Below are 21,757 nucleotides of genomic sequence, written 5' to 3' on the forward strand. Positions count from 1 at the left end.
GCATACCGGGCGTTTCTATTGAAATCTCGTAAACCACAATTGGTCGACCGACCATCGATTAACGAGTTCGATGATACTGCGCCGAAATCGACAATCATATCTTTAGATAAGACGGAATCACCTTACTCCTCTAAAATATCATTGAATCCGAAGTGAATCATGATATTGTGTATATATATATGTATATATATATAAAAGTGCCACACGTTCGCAAAATCCATCCTACAGAATTTGCAATGCCGTAGTGATATTTGACAAAGTCTGGTTAAACGATTTTGTCAAAATCCTACGGAATAGAAAGACATATATATATATATATATATATATATTTCTTCCCCGTATATACATATCTCACTTTAACTTATACTGTCTCACTCTATAACTTCAATTAAGAGATTATAGAAGTGAGACAATATAAGCTAAAGTAAAATAGTGTACAGAGAGAAAGTATATATATATATATATATATATATATATATATATCTTTTCTCTCGTAGGATTTTGACAGAATCGCTTGTGACCATACTCTGTGAGGGTCTCTAACCTCGGAATTCAAGAATAGTGTCCTCATAAATGTATTCAATTAATATAATTTCTGATAAATTTTAATTAGACTGAAAAAGTGTTCAGGATTGCCACAGACCGGGGAAACCAGGAAAAATCAGGGAAATTAAAATTGATCATCGAAACCGGAAAATGCCAGGGGAAAATGTACAAAAGTCTGGGATTTCAAAATTTGCTCACAATTCCTTGATACTGTTCCTATTCCAGATAATTATTATAATTTTTTTAAATATTATACCTGATGTTTATAGTCAAATATATATCATAGTTCAAAACTTGTGCACTTTAAATGATTTTAATAAAATAATTAAAATTTATTCAATATTTTTATTTGATCCCTCTTTTTCGTCATAACTGCATTTTTTTTTCCAAAATTAATTTATTTTTTGTGTCTTGAATTTGAACCCAAAATTGTACTAAGTTTTTTTTGCATTGTTTTTAATAATATAGGCTAACTTTTTTGCAATCTGTGAGTCTAAATGTTAAAATTTACATATTTTATATTACTCATGGAAAATTTTCTATTTTCATCTGGAAAACCTGGAAAAGTCAGAGAATTTTAAAATTCATTGTGGCAACCCTGAGTGTTATACAATATTGTTATCAATCTTATATTATTTACACTGTTAACAGGAGATATCTAAACGAGCAACTCAATTCCAATAAAAAAATAATATTTTGTAATTTTTAACTTCCATATATGTCAAAATATGAGTCAATTTATTTCTGTAATCACTAATCAGTTTCAAAATAAACGACGTCCATATTGACATTTGCATTTAGTAAATAATATACTAGATTTGAGTCAAATTTATAATATGTCTTTGAGTTAAATTGTTTATTGTTTTAGTAACGACGTATTGAGTAGAGGCAGATTTATAGAAATGATTAGACGTAACATCCAATTGGGTATAATTGTGAATTTTTACAGTATAGTTTGTTAAAATGCGAATTGTTGTATTAACGATCATGGAATGAGAATCCGTTAGACACGATGGTCCACCGATGATGGAATTGTGGTGGTAATTCGACGCTTGCGGATTCATCAGCGGTTCCAAAACCCGCGCATTCAAACATTAACCGAATCAGTTTGCAAATGTTTCCGTATGTGCTCGCGTCGCGTAATAATTTATGTGTGTACGTACATATTGATCGATGAATCCGACAATCTACGTCACGTCTGTATGGCTATGAAACGACACAAACCTCTCGCGGCATGTTTCGATATCGACTTCGTTCATTCTCGTGGCGAACGTTCGCTTTTTACTCAAAACTGAATTCCACTAACCGCGCGACGGATTCGTTGGTTAAATTAATTCTCGCGGTTCACGTTCTGCTGGATACTTGGCCGAATGTAAATCACTGTCGCGCCCCGTGCTCGTAAAGTATAGCGAATCGAATGAAATTTTCGGTAGATCTAGTTCGGCGGTAACGCGCGGTGCAACGTGCGAGCGCGTGTGTGGTTTACCATCGACTAGCTTCTACTGATAGGATTACCGAAATTGCGGCAGTGTACCCGAGCGGTTCTATTGAAATCTCATAAACCACAATTGGATGACTGGATATCGATTGTCGAATGCTACTATATTACGCGCCATTTGGATGCCGCCGCGTGGCATTCGGAACCTGGCCAGATTTTCGTGCTGCGGCTATTCGATAAAGTTTGCGCGAGCTTCGCGTTTCGGGAACCGTCTGACCGCACGACTTCCTGCACTACTTAGAAATGCGAGTGCGCCTGCTTATAAAGGCTGCCGGTGTACGTTCGGTTTCGGTGATTCGATATTCCGGCGGGGTAACGAAACGCGACGGAAGCGCCGTATGTCAAGTTACTTTAATAGTTATAGTAATATAATTGAATTCTGATATAATCAACTTGCCCAATCTTCTTGAATCCAATCAATGAGATTCTGCTGATCAGGATCCTCTCTGTAGTGGATAATGAACGCTTGGAAGCCCCCCGTAGCTTGTGATTTTATCTGCATAGTGAATAAAATATTACATTAATTAACGTCACTGAGTCTATTTTTTTATTAATTAATTATCATTCTGAGATCGATTCTAAAATTTTTCAATCTATCTGTCTCAATTTTTTCGCCCGAAATAAAAGAAAAAAATATCTGATAAGATCGTGCATCGAAGTTTCGTAATTTTTACAAAGTAACTTATTACGATCAGTAATTTCCAATTCAGGATATTTCCTCTCGATGATCGACGAGTGTCACAAGTGTTGCAATTACTCAAGAACGAATTTAACTTTCCGGTCGTAAAGTAGAATGGCGCGCATTAAAACGCGAGCTGCGTACAAGTACGGGGATACGATGGCACGTTTGTTGGTTGTCCGAAATTTTCTACCGTGAGAAAATTCTCGTCATGTTTAAAGGATACGGTTAATGGAATTAATTAGTAACCCAGGAACTCTCCTGCTGCATAATTATACGCAAACTTCGTCGGCGCCCGGCCTAGACTGTACTCTATATACGTGTTCGTCTTCCTCGCGCGCGGGTGTATACATATACTCACAGCGAATTAGATTGTGAAATATGCACCGACGAATATATTGTACAATGCATTCGGCATATTCGCTTTGATAAAATAACCACGTTTCTCATAACTGCTGAATTAATAAATGCGGTAAGTTGAAACGATTACGAATAAACGCAGTAGAACTATCTCGAGAAACACTTGCCTTGAAAATGTTGCGTATAATTGTGCAGGATAAATTTTAGGAAAGCTGTCTGTTCCGCGAAATATCATCTGCGAAATATCATGAATAATTAAATGCGCACAGAGCAATATGCAAATAATATTATTATAAATCAGTATAGTTACAAATTACCTATAATATCTTATTTTAATGTTCACTAAATTTATATGTTTATACTACAAATATCTTTAAACATGATTTATACACGTTTATATTTTGGCACATTTTGCCTGTAATTATTATTGTATTATAACTTGTATATGATGACTTTATTAAAATTATACGAAGTATATAATATTTACCCAATCTTTGAAGATAAATCCCAAAACACCGACAGTCATTTCCATTAACAGCAATAGTGCTAAAAATATCGCGTACTGCAACATAAAATTAATTTAATTAAAATTAATTTTGTCGAGATTTGTTTGAGAAATTAAAGAGAGAGAGAGAGAGAGAGAGAGGAGGAAAGGGAAAGAGCGAAAGGGAGAATACTTATCATTGTCCTACTTACTGATGGTCCATTAGAACCATCTTTTCAACGATTCATTTCTTTTTGGGAAGCTCTAAATTTCAAAAGTTCACCATTTAGAAAGCAGAGTCTTTCGTTTTAAGTACTTTTAAACGTTACATTTCTCAAAGAGCAAACTCTCGTTCAATCGCGTGCGGTCAGCCAATGATAGACCATAGATATCATATAACGAATCGAAAGCTTGATCAAAGTTCGAAAATCCGAAAGATGTTGGGCAATTAAAGTAATTCAGAAAGAATTTAATTGAATCCCATAGGACACTCACCGCGGCGAGGAGGCACGTATTCTCCCGTAGCGCGCCGACGCATCCCGTGAAACCGATGATAAATGTCACTGTACCTGCAACAGAATAAATAGTATCGGGTACTTCGTCATCGCACGAAATGTAACGCGAAGAACACGAATGCATTCGTCAATGTATCGTATAATCGTGAGTTATGAGCGGTGGGTCCCACCGGTGAATTCATTCCCACATCGACATGCTATGCCGGTGTGAATTCCCAGGTTCCTACATTTATAGATCTGCAACGAAGTGCATGAAAAAACCATGAAAACCGGAAAAACTTAATCACAGCTAAGTCAGAAGGATTGAAATGATTCGGGAACATCGGAGAAAATCAGGACAAAGAGTTATATTTATTAGATAGTAATTGACGTTCTAATTAAATCGATAGATTATAAATCGAAATTTATGTACATATTTACATGAAAAAATTATATGTACGTAGTAATATATAAAATTATGTGCATATATATATATATATATATATATAAACATTATTACACATATAATTTTAATATATAAAGTATTTTCTTTTATTTGACCTCTTTATTTGCCTACCATTCTTTCTTTTAATTTTTGGTTCACAAAGAGGAGATTTTTATCAGCCAGCAATATCAGGAAATTCGTAGTTCTGGAATTTCACTTGCGTAACAACTCTGATTTACGAACATACGCCACATATTAATTACACGTAGGTTTGCGAACGCTTGTAGTTTACACAAGTAATTATATTAAAATTCCTCTGCGTTCCAATTGAATTTACCGAGAGTGCGTCATCAACAGTACCGTGTTGCGCCGATGGTAATGCGGAATATTTATGAAATTATCTGCTACCTGCGGACGAGCGTGCCGCGTAATGAGCGCTAAATCAATTCCGTGTGTTCCGCTAACAAAAAGTACGCGAGCACAAATGTTCGAAATTCATTGTTATCACAATTAATCGGTGTGCATTCAAGCAATTTTTTTGCCTTTTATTTAATATGCAAAATGTTATTAGTTTCTGTATAAAACAATACGTTTGCATTAAAACTATTATGAGAGCTTTCATGCGTATATTATACACATAAATTTGCAACAAAATTTTCGAGAGCAAGAACTGAAAAATTGAATTTTATATTTTATATTGAAGAGAGTGTAATAAAACTGAGAACATTTATCAATCCTTGGCAAAGATTTAGCGATGTATTCTCGTTTAAATAGGTAATATTTCTACATATACATATATAGTTCTCGTAAATTAAATGTTCGAAATGATTCAAAGCAGATTTTGTTAAAGTAGCATTGATAGAGATGATTTAGGTGTATTAAAGAATTTATAGTTGCATCGAGAAAACGATTATAAGTCAAACTCCGCGCTATCGGACTTAATAAATTTTATCTATCATCGAAAGTTATAAGATTTTAGAACGTGCTCCGGAAGGGGGTAACTTTTAATCCGATGGTAAAGCAGAGACGGGGAACGTGGAACGGAGCTCTTTCAAGTAACTGAATAATTAGTCCAGACTTACTTTCGGAACTTTTGTTAAGCCTTGCCACGAACTAGAAGAAAATGGCAACGATGAAACGCTTTGCGCTCGGATAAAAAACTCGATGAAGAAAAACGAAAAGTGCGAATGTAGAAACGTGTATCTACTTGAAAGAGCAGTTGGAAAATTTTTATAGAGGATGAAACTATTAGGGCATTTTGTACGTTAAACATGTTAAGCATATGAAAGTACAATACCTACTTTTTTAATTACATGGATTTTTATTAGTGATGAATGCAATTATTGTTATTAAAAAAATACACATTTTTTTTTTACTATAAAGACATTTTGTTTTGTACGCTGTATCTCAACTCGCATTCGGGTTAATATTTGGTACGCAATCAATGTTTCGTAAAGGAGCCAGGTGTGAGTCAATGGCAGACGAAAGGGCTTTGCCACTCTTGCAATATTGCAACGTTGCTTTATGTCGTATGGTAATAAAGTTGCAGGATAGAGGAACGTATACGTTTGATCTCGCTTCGCAACACGCGAATATAACGGTGAATCGATAATATCTGTTTCGATTCTAGTAGGTTTTCATTGACTAAAAAAAAAAGAGGATCGATGTATACAGAATAATCTAGGCTTTCGTGCTTTCCTTCCTGATCTATGTATTCCGTGAGTAATAGAAGTGGATTCTTTTGTAGTGTGATTTTAATTAGATCCGATTTCTTGCAATTAATTTAATTCGCGGTATCCAAAATTACGGATGTTTCATTAAAATCATTTGAAATTACGATTCATATTGTTCGATCAGGACGTATACTCGGATAGAAATCAAAACGCAGTACTCAATTGCGATCGCATTTGTTTAAGCGCGGAAAATAAATGTAATCCGGGATTTAGTGTTTCTCTTTGCACAAGTTACGATTTATTTGGAATATCTCGCGACTTTGGCAGGCAACAGTACTAATAATTTTAGGCGGATTTTCGAACGCGTATTTTTCCAACCTTTGTTTCGAGATTGATAAACATTGGAAAGCACGGAATAATTTTTTTGAAATGTATTTACGTTGTTAAGGAATTTTGAAGAATAATTGTGAAACTTAGATTAATTTTGCTAAATGGTGGATTTATGTCGCGACGGATAAGACGTTGGTTTATAATATCTGCCTACAGCATAATTTTTTAATTCTAAGCGTTAATGTTCTCGCTAAAAATGTAATCTGTTTTCGATCGTCGTTATAACTTTCGTAATGTAGCTAAGTCTAAATCGTTGTTATCTGGTAACCGTTACGCTAAATTAAGCGCAAGCCGGAAGAGGCAGAGTTACTCGTCAAAGTAAATGGAAGTAATTGGAGCATGGGATAATCGAAAAGCCAGGCTCAAGTCGATAGAGTATACTACGCAAGTACGAAATAATTAACAAGCGCGTCGCTTTCCTAAGTATATACAAGGTACATAGAATACGTCGATTACTTCGATGAAAATGTTGCTTGAATGACGACATAATTCTAGCATTTTTTCAACAAATTTTCTTCTACATTGTACACGTACAGTTGTATTAAGATTTTCAGCCAGCAGTGCTCTATTGACATTTGATCAGCTGCAGCGAATATTTGTAATCTCAAATACTACCGCACTGAACAAACATTTAATGACTCGAAGTCAAACAACAGGATAGTTCGCCGTTCACTTAAATATTAACGTAAATATCGTTTCGAATGGTAAATATTAAATTAATATTTAGCTTGTATTACAATCGTAGCCCAATGAACAAAATTAACCGAATACATTTATCTTCGCAAAACAGGAGCGGTGCATAAATCAGCGAATAAGTTTCTGTGCCTACATCGGATATTAGCAGTTTTCCTTCTGGGGGAGAGGAGAGGAAAACTGATAATAACATATTCGATGTAGATACAGAAACTTATTCGCTGTTTTATGCACTGTACCGTATTGGAAGATATTCGTTAAATTTCCATTGGAAATTATATTACATTACAGATAAAGAGAGAAAAGAGGGAGCTCTTTTCTCTTTATCTTCAATGTAATATAATTTCCAATGGAAATTTAATGAATATCTTCCAGTACCGTCAAACGAATAATTGAAAGTAAGTACTGCTACTAGTGAATTCGACTAAGGTGACGAATAGAACGAGCACACACTAATCTTTTGTCGCCGTTCTCTTCAAACTTCGAGAGAATTGTTTCTACACATGGGGTAAACAAATGGATGAGCCCCCACAAATCGACTCCCACTTTTGTACTCGATCGGTTACTCGAGTACCGTTTCGTTGTTCTTCCGGTGTGCCGGATCACGTGCAAATTCGATTTGGGCCGTGCGACGTCCCGCAGAGAACGTCGCCGTACCGCAGGCCAACCGTCGTATCTCCGAATCGTAACGGCTTGAATTCAGTCGCCGGGCATTCCCGGAAGCATTCTCGCTATTATGGCGCGCGCGCGGTTGACCGCTTCGAAAACGCGCGGCCGGCTTTCCGGAGCGCAGAATCTCTCCCGGAATCCACGTGTACACATTCGGTGTGTAATTCGATTCATGGCATCACATCCCGCGGCGACGAACTGGGAATGTCATCCTCCCGCAATTGCGGAAACGTGACGTTCGTAACATTGCGGGGGACGCAACTCGGAGGACCCGGCGAAATAAATCGGACGCAGATGACCTCGTTCTAATTTTATGTCTGTCGTCTCACCACTGGCTCGTATCCAATTAAAACTTTGGCACCCTATTAGAGGAAGAGAAAGAAAGAGGAGAGAGGAGGGAGAGAGGAAAACGGAAGTGGAAGGACCGAAGCGCACAATCTGCGTCTATTTGCCGGTAGAGTACGTGTATTAGACAGAATATTACATTCGCGTCGCGAAACGGAGAGAGAGTCTGTGGTAGTTAATGGAAACGTATCGAGGGGGATGACGGCGAATGCGCTTTCTGTCAGCGCACCCTTAACCCTTCCGTATCCGTCGTATCCATTTTAATTAGTGTTCCGTTGGCCCTCCAAAATCCCGCAAGGTTCTCTCCATGATTCAGAGATATTTAGTTATTCAACGTAAAAATAGGGTATGTTTTTTGACGAAAATTAAGAGTCTGACAGATTCGAAGATAAAACTGCTTTATGCTTCGACGTTTGAATCATAATTTCTAGTGTTATCATAAAACTCGATTCTTACTTTTCAAGAAGAATCTCTGTATTTGCTTTGCATCTATATACTGAAATATATTTTGTACATACTAATGATCGCGAACATCATGTGAAAATAGGTTATCAAGATCGCGACCGACAAAAAGCTCTTCCTCTCCCGCGTTAGGCAAAACGCACCCTTTAATGGCCGATAATGTCGCGTGCATGTAACTTATCTTCCACCCTCGTGGCGAGAAAATTGTGTCATTACCTTTAAGATTTCGATTCATAAGAGTTCTTGCGTTTGAACAGAATCACGTATCATTTTTATACATTACGATTATTTGGAATGGACTTGAATTATTTTTCATTTCATCATTCCGTCTAATTTAAAGTTTACGAAAGAACGATTTGGTCGAAAAATTACTGAGTATTTTTTCTCTCACCGATATAAAATGATTTAAGTAATACTGATTATTTCTCTCTCTCTCTCTCACTCACTTTTTTTATTCTCACCTTTTCATTCAGTGCAGTCGTTGTGTTAATTGAAATGGAATTATTATCTTATAAACAAGCTCTATGAAACACTTTGATAAATATTTACTTGCATGATAAGCAAAACTATGTATCCCTTGTGGAAAAAAAATTAATATGTAATTATTAATTATGTGTTATAGCTGTAAATGAATAAAATTACTTGACGCGAACGTAAAAGCTTATTACACGATATCACATTAACGTGAAAGGCGCTAAGAATAATTGCTGGTTCTTTCTTGACGTAATAATGACAGGATGCCAACGTGTTATCTTGCCTTTCAATTTTTCCAAATAATTACATTAAAGCGAACAAATTACTTATGTTCTATTGACTTTCTGATATTAGCCTCTGACGCATCTGTAAAAAAGTATTTCGTAAATCAGACTAGCGAGATGAAAATTTTTCGAATCTCCAACGCGCGCAGTTGTACGAAGATTGTTTTCTGAGAAGCAAAGCGCAGAAGCGCGTGCCCGAATAATATAAGACGAGATATTGAATTTCAACTTCAGACAGAGGCTGAACTTCAAAGTGCCGCAGTATATTTCTGTCTGTCTGTCTGTCTTGCTAGGAGTCTCGGTTGAATGATTATAAGAAGTGGAAATGGTAAATAGTCTATCTCTACACCGTTACATTGCTCTCTTAAATCCCTCGTTTCCGAAAGGTACTTATAGAACGTCCTGGAATTCGCGACCTTAACTTCGATGGCAGATTCTTTCCGCCGAGTCTGAAGAGTAAAAAAAAAAGAAAGAAAGAGGGAAAGTTAAAAAGTATGAGATTTTTAACGAATTTGTTTTTCTCCGAGGATTTAAACTATTCGGAAAATTCACGACTATGCAGACACCTTAATTTCCGGCTCGCGTCATGCTTGCTTCTCGCAGAGGTAAGCTATAGCTCCTCTGACCTTATCCAAATTACAAATCCGTGCTATTGTCGGACGGCGCATTACGCGACTTCCGCGCGAGGGAAACGCGCGAAATATCGCGGACGAATTAGAACGAATGCCGTCCTCGGGCAACCATTACGAGGCCACCGCACGCCCGAGTGGCGTTAATATAGAAATTAAGTTACGACCGCGCGGTCGTGCGAAATGTTTCCGCTGATGGAAACGATAGCCTCTTCGCTGATAGTTCTGAGGAAAAATTGCGATTACCGTCTTTGTTGCCAAGGGAACGCACCAAATGTCGGAAAACTGCGAAACTCTCACCGCAATCAGCCGACGCATTATTGGGGTAATTTCCCTTCTTTTTTATTACGTTTACTTTCACATACCCTATGAAAATCTCCCGTATGCTTCTAATGTTACTTCACATTGTTCTAAATTGAAAAACAGAATATAAATCTCTTAAATCCTTAAATCCCCAAAATAATCGGAATTTACATTTGAATATTTCTAAAAGTTAGCAAATTTCAGTCGAATACGTTTCTATTATTCACGCATTAATTTCGCTAATGGTCTGATGGAATTTCTCCAAATATTCGAAAAAATATTTCGATATTTATAGGAATAATTTCGCGTAAAGAATTAAAATCTTGATAATTTTCTATCAAGATAACGTATTGTTTATATTATATTTGTAATCAGAATTTTCCAAGATCACTTTTAGGAAATCCTAAAACTAAAGTTTAGTTCGGCACTCGAAGAGAGTTATAACTCTCCGTGCGTTTTCGAGAGTCGCGAGAGAAAAAGGGAGTAAAAGAAGAAAAAGACGAGTACTCACCGACTAGAATGAGGATAAATGCTGGATCGAGTGCGACGTTTGTGAGGCGGGACAGGTTGTTGAAGGTGTCCTTTTCGGTCCATGCCCAGACGCCCACTGCCATGATACCCAGACCGAGCCACTACGAGAGAAAAAGGGGGATGAGAAAGGGGGGGTTAGAGATTGGCTTAAGTGAAGACGAATATCGGCGGCAAGTTTCAGCCAACCGGAAACTTCCTCCGAACTGTTTTCACGCCGTCTGCCATATTTGCGAACGGAGTTTTTCGATTATTTTCACATGAGAGATGTGGTATAGTAAGTAACGTATTAGATTGGCGCAATACGATTCGTGTGTTTTTCCTAAATTTGCTAAATTGTGAGAAAAAAAATTGAAAATTATTTTTTGTCAATTAAGGTCGTTGCTTTTAGCTTCGATAATTTTATCGTGTAGAAAGAGGTTGAAAGAAAAGGATCATTTGATAGAACGCTTTTAATCATTGAATAAACGTAATTGCTTGTGAATGCAAAAAGTTAATGCGCACGATTTGTGCACTTCGGGCGAGACAGCCACTCGGTGAAACTGCGAGCTTGGGTCTCGATTATACGGATCCGGTCGTGTGCGATTGCGCCACGGATACGATTACCCGTGGATAATGAGAAAAGCGTCAGGGGAAAAGAGCGAAAGAAGAGGGAAAATCGAAGAGTTAGAGGGTCTAACGGCTTTCAACCGTTAACGGTCTCGTGGAGGCTCTTTCCTTCGTGTACGCGTAGTTACGTCTCAAATAGTTCGCAAACGACAAACGTTTACCGAGTGCCCCTCTGACGGGCCGTTCTGTCGACGATTCTTTTCGCTCACGTTTTTAAGACCGGCCGTAAAGCTTTGAGATCGTGATTTTGGTAGACCAAGCGTAACAACGTGTTCTCGAACGTCCATCGAGATCGATCGTTGCAACCACGTATTTCCTCCGTCGCCGATGTATTAACTGAATTTGAAACTCTCATCTTTTTAAGTGAATTTTTCCAATCCTTCGTGAGATATTTTTTTCCATTCTTTTTTAGTTCGAATTTTAAAGACGTTCTTCCTATGTCCGAGTATTTATACAAAACTTTATATTATATATATTTATTTATATTATTATTAATTTAAAATGCTATTATAAATATAATATTATAATTTAATTGTAATCTTTAAATATAATTAATTATAATATTGTAATAAAAAGAGCATTAGATTAATGATAAATTTTAAGAGTATAAGAGTCCGGACTTAGATAGGATCGGCAGTCACTGAGGACTTTACCTTTATTATTGTGATTAATATCATCAAATCCAAGTTTGAATTCTGGCTGAGGTGATATTTTTGCAATAAATTATTTAAAATTTTGAAGTTTTGTTTTTGCTTATTCATCAATAATATTAAATTGCTTATCAATTTTATTTATGATATTTGTGTACTTCAACTTCAATCTACGACTATATTTCAAAATCGACAAATAATCGGTACGCAATTTGCTTGAACTGGAAATTGTAAAAATTCACACGAATATATTACCGACCTGGACCAAATATGGTCCTCTTCATTCATTTGCGATCAGATTTTACGTTTTTATCTCATGTCTCTCTCTCTCTCTCTCTCTCTCTCTCTCTCTCTCTCTCTCTCTCTCTCTCTCCCCACAAATCGCTTTTATCAATTTACATCGAAAGCGACTTGTCAATTCGCACGCGTCAATACAAAACACACGATTTAACACCGTTCATGTGCAGTAGTGTTAATCACAATGCAGCTTTAATATTAGTCTGGCCGACATGGCAACCGCATTTGCGGTGAGATTGATATTCGGTGTTGTGCATTTACTGACATTAAATCCACGCAATTACCGATGACACACGTAGAGGATGTTCGCGTGACAAGATCGACTTAGCTCGAAGTAGCTGCAACACCTGAGGCTGCGCCTGATAACGTATATATATGTATTTCGGGGAAGGGATAATCGGTTCTAATCTCCTAGCGGGAGAGAGGGAGAAATTCAGTTTATGACGGAGTGCATAACTATTCTCTGTTTGCTTTACGTTCCAATAATTTTCACGTACGTCGCGCGCAAGGTGGAATAAATGGGTCATGGTTTCGTAATGCGGCGAATTAAAAGCAAGTACTGTATATTACACAAATTATTATAAGATTATCACATAAAATCAACCTGCGTGTCTAATGATATACATGCTATAATTATGTATCGCCGTTAACCAGGTTGTTCTATTCTGGACCTATGCACGATAGAGATCGATATCTCGCTCTCAACTTAATTTGCAAGCCGGCGATCATCCCAGTTTTATAAAAATTTGGTGCACGAATCCACGTCGCGGCGCTTATCATCGAATGCTGATATTCATAAAAAAAAAATTATGTGTCGCAGGTTTTGAAAGTTAAACGATCCGTGCACGCTATACTGTCGCGAGGCGATAATATCTCGACGAATGCGCGGACGGTCTCTTTTTTCCGATTTTTTTTTTCCCATTACGATCGATTTGACTGAAAAGGGGAAGCGGGCGAAAAGAATCGTTGGACCCGTTCGAATTGTTTGAAATCCATTTGCGATAAATCATCCCGAAGTCGAAATGTACACACGCGTGCGCGCAAATACGCGGCTTCTCGTAAATATAACTTGAAATACGCGGTGCGTTTGCGACGTTTGCGTTTTTTATTATTGGCGGCTACCGATTGCACGCCCTTTTTTTTCCGAGCCGCAAAATTATCGGATAAATTATCACCGGCGTTAAATGGTCACTTTAATTTGCAGAGTTTTACTGTTGGGTATATACGTCCTATTTTCTTTTCACTGAATTATCGCTATTTATATTTATAAATGCACATCTATCCTAGGTGCTGATAAAAAGCTAGAATTTTTGTCAGGCGCATCAATTATTGGTCGATCGACGTGTATTGACAAATAAAAAAAAAAGCAAGAATCAAATGGTCTTCCGTCGAATTCTGCGCGCACCTAGTTCCTCTTTTTTATTTTTAGAAAGACGTATGAATAATTTTTTCCATTTCATCGCGGTTCGTTGGACGATGTTTTATTTGCGCTAGCGACTACCTGTTCATAAAAATCGTCGTTCGAGACGATATTTCGCTCTCTCGCCTCGTGGGCAGTGCAATTGCGCGATACAACTTTAATGCACGGGAGAGAAGGCCGCGAGAGAAAAAGAGAGGAAAACCACGACGGTCGTTCGGTTTCGCGAATGTTTTCCCCTGTGACGCGACAACAAATTTTGCATCCCTTCTCGTCATCTTTGAATACATGTCATAAACGTGGCCAGGGCGTCGTGTGTCAACCCCGGTGGCCGCAAACAATTTCTCAACGGCGCATAATTCATGATCGAATGACCCTCGCGCGATCACGCTCGTGACGTTGAGGTGCGAAGGTGACGCGAGGTGACGTCGATGACACGAATGACGCATGTCCTCTTTTTTCCGCTCGTTACATCAAGATAAAAATACAATTTGCAAATGTGTGCAAGAAAAAAAGGTGAAAATTAATTGCCCCGTCGTACGGAATTACATTATATAAATTGAATTATTTTGAAACATTTCAAGTTCCGAATTAATTTTGTCACGAGGTTTCTTTCGACATTCACACAGTGACATCGTGAAATGACATGATAAAAAGAAATATTTATATTTCAACGATCGCATGTGCACTTATAACTTCCGCCTTTTTTCCTCGGTTAATCGATATACCTGCTGTATATATTCAGATTCTCTTCTCGCGGAGATGCAATGACGCACTCGATGTTTTATTCCGCGTATGTATTTTTGTATAAAATAACATTCCTCGCATCTTCGCGTAAACAGATCCTTTTTTAGCACTGGAGATGTAACATAATTTGCAATCAACAACTTCTGTTAGAGATTGATTGTATTTATTAATTATTTATATATTGTTCATTTCCTCGCAAGAATTGTGCGATAGTTCGAATATATCCTTATTCTGCGATCCGTAACATCGAGCAATGTTTTATAAATTTTAATGTTGTCTATATAATCGACCACGATTAAAATTAGTTACAAGCATCGTCGAAGAAAATAGGAACTCGCCAACAGCGAGAAACAATAATTTTCAATAATTCGTACGTTTATAAATTTGGCTAAAAAATATGTACTGAGAAAGAAAAATGTATTAATTAATTTATCCGAGCAATTAGTGCTAACAAATATTCTCCCCGGGACGATTAATGATAATATATTTTATCATAACTGTTTCAACGATGAAAACGAGCGATAACGTGCAACTGGAAAACAAGTTTCGGAAAAAAATAACATGATCGGCAACGTAGTTCCGATAAAACTTTTCCTTTGAACGCATGCGCTCATGTTGGCGTGGCCGAGCAACGAGTAAATAAAAATGTTTATTGTGTAAAGTTAATATTTTCCCAACGGCTCTTTATCCGGAGCGGGGGATGTTTTCGTAGGAAACGCGGTCGAAATCCACTACGAATACAGCACCGGTAAAAAAAAGTGCTCGCTTTTACGATATTAATTTTTTAAACTGTAGCGAGACGTGATTTTTTTCTGAATTAGAAATAAGTGCACATACATTGTATATAAGTGACTAACCGTACCGCATACACATCACGCGGACATTATTATTTCTTGATAGAGTTATGAATAACTTAGTTTTATTATCCGCTTGAAATCTATATTTACGTGTCTTCTTGTGATTATTAAAGTAATTAAATTATATCATTTGATATAATTTAATGTTGAAACAATTTAACTTTTATGCTACTTTTTGTGTCAAAAGCCATTAAAAAATTTGTTAAATGCTAAAAATATTTATCACTCTTGTCGATAAGAATTTTAGGAGTGCCAGTCTTCTTTAGAAATGTTCCATATAAAAATGTAGAATAATCATTAACTTTTTAATTTTCTCATAATTATAATTGAAGTAACAAAATGCAGCTTCTCGATCACAGACATCAATACGTCTCTTTCTAATAAGATTTTCTTTTTCGTCTAATTAGCGTGTGTATTTTATTTTCGAGCTCGATCTTAGAGACATTGTTGGCAAATGAAAATCTGTGAGCGCAACCAGCGTGCGGAAAATGTGCGAGACGTTCGTCTAACGAAGGGAACACTCGTAATTATCGGTAACCGGATTCACGGTAAGATGGACTCGACACAGGCAGAGAAATATCACCACGGGCGTAACATAAATCCAACGACGTCAGCAATCGAGATTCTCATTTTCTTGCCGACCCGAAAGTTAAACACAGCCGGTCCGATGTTATCGTATAATCAAGTAGTATCATCCGGCGAAGATAGAAGGGCAAAGGGATGGACCGACAGTAGAGTGTCGGGGGTCACGGAGGGGGAGGGACGGTAAAGAAGAGGGCAAAGTGGAATTTATCGGCCTGGCGTTTATCTCATCTTCCAAGGGCAATAGGATCCTTGTCTGGGCGAAAACTGCGGAAAGCCGCTCGACGTAATTTGAATTCACGCAAATAAAAGGTCGGACGAGAAAGTCGAGACAAAGCAAAGCGACAGATGATGAGGATGGGAGGATTGTAAAGCCGAGCGAGGAATTTCAACAACGATGGTAAACATGAGTGGCTTAAATCAAGTTATTAAGTCTATTCTACGTTTTCGGTGTTGCGAAGAACATCGTCTCGTCGTTCTACATCGTCTCGACGCTCGTACGCCGTTTAAAGAATCTGTCTGCGAAATATTTCAAATCCAAGCGACATATTTATTTCATGATATTATGTCATCAGATCAGAACGCTAAAACTTTCATATATAATACGTCGATATTCAAGAGATCGTGCGACGTTTCTAAAAAGGAAAAAATCTCGTTGGAGAGCTGAAGAGCTCGCCATGGAGACTTGGCCATTGCACGAAATAGAAATAGCTATTTGCATTATTTAAAAGTTCTCGAACGGATCTCTCGACCAAACGCATCATAAATATGAAATTCGCAATTTCTCGTTGAACAATCAAAACTAACACTGTCGCGACGCGGTCTGGCCGGATAGTCCGAGTGTGTCTTCGGTTACCCTGGGTTCATTAATTGTATTAATTAAAAGCAACTACGGAAAATCGATGGTAATTCTGTTATGTCTTGACAGTAACGAGGACTGAACCACGGTCGTTCGATGTCACGAGCCACGGTGATTATGCTGTGAGTGTAATCGGGCTACTCCTTTCGAAAGTTTTATGTGATTAATAATAACAAACATTAACAGACGGTGTTTCCAGCTATTTTACGATAAAAGTCCTGAGGGGTAAAATCTATATTTCGGTACACTCGAGTAACAGAAAGATGTAAGATCAATATTGATCGATTTTTGTCAAATTGTTTTAATTGATAAAGAAAAATCTTTTCTTTTTTTCCTTTTACAAATACATGTCCTTGTTTGGAAGTTTATACACGGGATGCACTCACTTACTCCTAGTTTTTCCAACAAAAATGTCAATGGAGTACACGTGATCATCCTCGGGCGAAGAAAAAATAAAATTCTATAACAGATACGAGTATGTCCAAGTTTTTTCTCGCGCGAACGACTCTTTGTTTCTACACTGAGAAAAAAATGCTGTTGATTCAATTAAAGTCTATATTAGTATTATTATTAGGCATAAATTATTATTTCTTAACAATCAAGGCTTTTATGTTAATAAAAATATACATGAATTAATCACTTATATTAATGACAGTCCGTAATATAGACTTTAAGTGAATCAACAGCATTTTTTTCTCAGTGTATTACTAAAAAGGTAAGAATGTTGAGATTTCATTCTCACATATTATCGCGTATATACTTTGTGATACAGCAATCGGTTGATTGTATTATTATCAACACACATGGGTCTCCCAGGCCCAATCGAGATTTCTCTTGCTTCGTACATGAAGAAAATAAAAGGAAGAATTTTATAACATAACAATATAAAACTTTTTGACATTATAACCTAAGCAGATACATTCCTAAAAATTCAGAGAATTCTTTCAAATAAAAAAAAAGAGAGTGTAAAAATATTAATCTGAATCGAAATTACAGCTCTGTCAAAGTTACAATGGATCTTCTAGGCTCATGGTATGTGTTATCAGAATTTTTCAGAAGCTATGCGTTCTGGAATTAGAAACTGTTAGAAAAAGCGATAAAAAAAAGGAGATAAAGATTCCATGAAACTTGGAGTCATGTATACGGATAAAACTTATTTGAATGATGTATTAACATTTGATATAGAACACGTGAATACGTAATGCGTTCAATTTGCATGACTCTGATAAAATATTTTGATCGTCCAATTTATCCCTTCGTTATCGATAAATATCCACTTCATTGCACTGCGCAATGAAAAATTGGGGAACGTGGGACGCTGTTGGCAGGACTGACACGCTTTAACATGCTGTCCTGATAGCGATTAAAACTGATGATCACATTTACCGTTCGTAAAGAGCGCATACTCTCGTCGAGTATTTTAAATATTCGCTGCATTCCGGATTTAAACGGAATTCGCATCACGTTTTCGCGGCGAGTCCACATAAATTAATAAATCCGCAGCAATTAGAGACAGAGAGAGAGAGAGAGAGAGAGAGAGAGAGAGAGAGAGAGAGAGAGAGAGAGAGAGAGAAGAGAGTTCAAATATTATACTTTTAATATACGGATTTTCGACAAAATGATAGTTAAAAGCAATTCTAAATGACGATTAATGTTGCCTGCTCATCTATGCTGATGTATAAATGTACTGATTTTTAGCAGTATATAAAGAAATCGTTTTTCTGTTTCATTGTACATCAAATATTTGTAACAGCGGGAAGTGCATATTGCGCGAGAGGAAACGGCGATTTTAGTAATATGCTCTACGAGAGTAGATCGCTCGACATGGGAAAAGCACGCAAATAATTGAGACGGTGACACCTGTGCGCATTCGTTCAGTTTTTAAAGCCACTGAAAAGCTGCGTGTCTCGCGTCGGGAAAATCGATCGGTGGATGGCTGATATTCCGTTGCACATTCCATAGCGCAGAGCGCAGTCGGAAAGAGATATCTCGCGGTTGGTTTAATGGCGAGGCGATTTAATGGCGGTAATAAATAAATTTACGCGCACCTGCTTTCGACTGAGAGACCGAACGAGCTCGCGGTGCATACGTACGTGTCACGTATAGAGCGATATTAACGATAAAATGCGTTTCGCTAGCGTTTAGCAGAGGCGGGGCGGATTTAATGTCCCGTTTTTCTCTCTATCTTTTTTTTTTTTTTTTCACAACGACCGCCGTTGCAGCCAGTGCAGGCGCGAGCAGCAATGAAAATATGGAAATTCACGAATCATGGACGCCGGAACTGACTACAAAGCCTTTGACGGTGTCCGAATCGACAACATCTGGTCGTTATGAATAAACGTTGATATGAAATAATAATCACGCATGGAATGCGCAGCATATTGTAAGGCAATAATAATCGCGTATGCGCGATGTGTATTGTAAGACAAGTCTCAATAAATTAAATGCCGACCATGATCACATTTACTTTACACGTCCAAATGCGCAATCACAAAGTTTACATGACAATTGCTTAGTTACGGTAATTTCGACGGCGTGCTGTGAATAGAGTGTAATTATCGTCGACGTTGAATAATATTTATACGCTTTATCCGCGCGGTTTGATTCTGGCCTCGCGAGTGCATTTTCCCCGCGCGCACAAATTGCTTATATAAATGGGTTCGTTTAATGAGTTTCTCGCTGGGCTCGGTCCCATTGTCTGAATTTGAAAGTGTGCTCGAACAATTGACTTGGTGAACCGGCGGAATTCAATAGTTGCAATTGCGTGTAACAAGTTCGGAAAATTTGCAGCTCTTTTCGGGAAACCAAGTCCACCAATGATATCGCGCGTGCGAAATCAAATTAGGAATCTGAAAAGCTAGGAAATTTTTTATAAAAATGCGTCGAGAGTAGAATTTCACGCATTTTATGAAAGCAAAAAAAAAAAGAATAATTGACCGTTCAGTTATCTGAAAATTTATTTCGTAGCGGATATGCGAGAAAAACAAGACTTGCATTAAAGATCGTACAAACCGGCTGACCCGGCACGTTGCGATTCAGCGCGACTTTAATTGATCCCGAATTAATTTATTCCAGTGCGCACGAGGCGATGAAGCTTATCCGTCCGTGACATTTCGGTGCTGAATTATTCAAGCGTTTTCGCATCGGTCGATCGACTGCGTTTTATTTTTGTTCTCACTGTTTTAATTAATACTACCTCCCCCGCCGCGTCTTTCGGAAACGATCATCCTCTTTCTCCTGCCCTCTCTCCTCTCTTTTTCTCTCTTTTTTCTCAAGACGCTAAATGGCTATTAGTTATTCGCTGGCCGACATGTTTTACAATCGCGATCCAATTTCCACGGCGCAATTCGATAATGGCTATGTATCGGATCGCCACGCACAACGCGTTACTTAAGAAAATATGTACGGATAATGTATGTGAATAACCTGTCAAAACTTGGCCGCGAAAGCGATTGATTTATCGCGCTCGCCACACCCCACAGACACCCCGTCATTAATGGACGCGTCGATGTATCGTTGACGTTGGCCCTGACATTTAAACCGCAGATCAACCGCAGTTGCTAATCTAAATTGCCTATATCGCTACGCACGGTGAATTTATGGATAAGCTTCGTCTGCACAGCGAGCTGGTAAATTTTGTTCAAGTACGATATCGGGATCCAAAGATTTACTTGTTCATTTAGATGTGTCAACCCAAAATGTTAAGTTCGATACTGATATTTTATCATCAAGAGATTCAGGTAATAGATCTGTTTTTTTTTTGTGGCTAAATCAATGTATACTTTTGGAACTTAAAGTGATAGGTACATGTTTGATATTTGGCGAAAGTGAGAAAGGGAGTTCTAGTGCAGTCTAGTGCAGGAATAAAAAAACAAACCTAATATTTTGCGTCCGAGAGGTCTGTGATATCAAGTAAAATGACTCGTAAAAGATCGAGGTATCGAGAGAAGTTGGACTTGAACAACAAATCAAAAATTTTTTATTAATCTAAATCTCGATACCTTCATTTTTTTATCATCCCTCATTTTTTATTACCCTCATTTTACTTGGTATCACCGACCTCGTTTCGATGTAAAAACCGCATAGTTCTCTTTATTAATTTAAAATTTAGATTAATACTATTAAATCCCGTTTATTAATCGAAAATTTAAATTAATAAACAGGATTTAACAATTCACAGCACGAACGAATGTCTTGTCTATAAATTCGCTGAAAAATGGATAAATAAGCCTTGTTCTTGCAGCGAGCTGTTAAATTTTATTTAGGGTAAGTGTGATACCGGTATTGAGAGATTTACTTGTTTATCTAGATGTGTCAACTGAAAGTATCAAACATTTTGATATTAGCAATTTACTTTGAATTGAGAGATTCGGATTATTTTTTGCGTTCTCGAGAACATTGCGCTCGGTTTCTGAGCATTGAGACAAGGTTCGTGATACGAGGTAAGACGAAAGGTGGCAAAAGACGGAGATATCGAGAAGGTGGACCCGGACAACAAGTCGGAAACTTTCAAGCTCAATTAAACTTGAACAAACTTGGAGACGCCTCGCGGCAATGAGAACGAACGGACGGTTCTGGGAGTGTCCTCTCAGTTGTCTGCATGGTTCGCTCGGTGCCAATTTCTCGATAAAAACAAAACGGGAAGTCTAGGAGATAAAAAGAACGGAATGGAACGGGACGACAGCTAGCGTGTCATTATGATGCTGAGTGTGCTCCAACTCGCTTACCGATTACCATTTTCCGACTGACGCTCGCTCGATGTGAGAATTTTCCTACAGTGTTC

At 37.6% G+C, this 21,757-nt stretch overlaps 1 protein-coding gene and 1 long non-coding RNA gene across 6 annotated transcripts in view; one reads left to right on the forward strand and one right to left on the reverse strand.

The window, feature by feature from the left end:
- LOC105153401 (uncharacterized) overlaps nt 1-21,757 on the forward strand; it is a 150,100-nt gene that overhangs the window by 48,663 nt on the left and 79,680 nt on the right. The gene's annotated exons all lie outside the window — the stretch shown is intronic.
- Nucleotides 1-21,757, reverse strand: part of Tsp26A (Tetraspanin 26A) — a 113,644-nt gene that overhangs the window by 15,634 nt on the left and 76,253 nt on the right. For all 3 annotated transcript variants that reach the window (XM_011068214.2, XM_011068213.2, XM_011068212.2), the window contains exons 2-5: nt 10,940-11,060; nt 4,063-4,136; nt 3,571-3,645; nt 2,442-2,540 (exon numbers count right to left, since the gene is read on the reverse strand). In XM_011068214.2, the coding sequence (XP_011066516.1) occupies nt 2,442-2,540; nt 3,571-3,645; nt 4,063-4,136; nt 10,940-11,060 (369 nt within the window). The remainder of the gene's footprint in view (nt 1-2,441; nt 2,541-3,570; nt 3,646-4,062; nt 4,137-10,939; nt 11,061-21,757) is intronic.

This window comes from Acromyrmex echinatior, chromosome 9 (assembly GCF_024713525.1).
Source record: "Acromyrmex echinatior isolate Ae372 chromosome 9, ASM2471352v2, whole genome shotgun sequence".
Taxonomy (NCBI): domain Eukaryota; kingdom Metazoa; phylum Arthropoda; class Insecta; order Hymenoptera; family Formicidae; genus Acromyrmex; species Acromyrmex echinatior.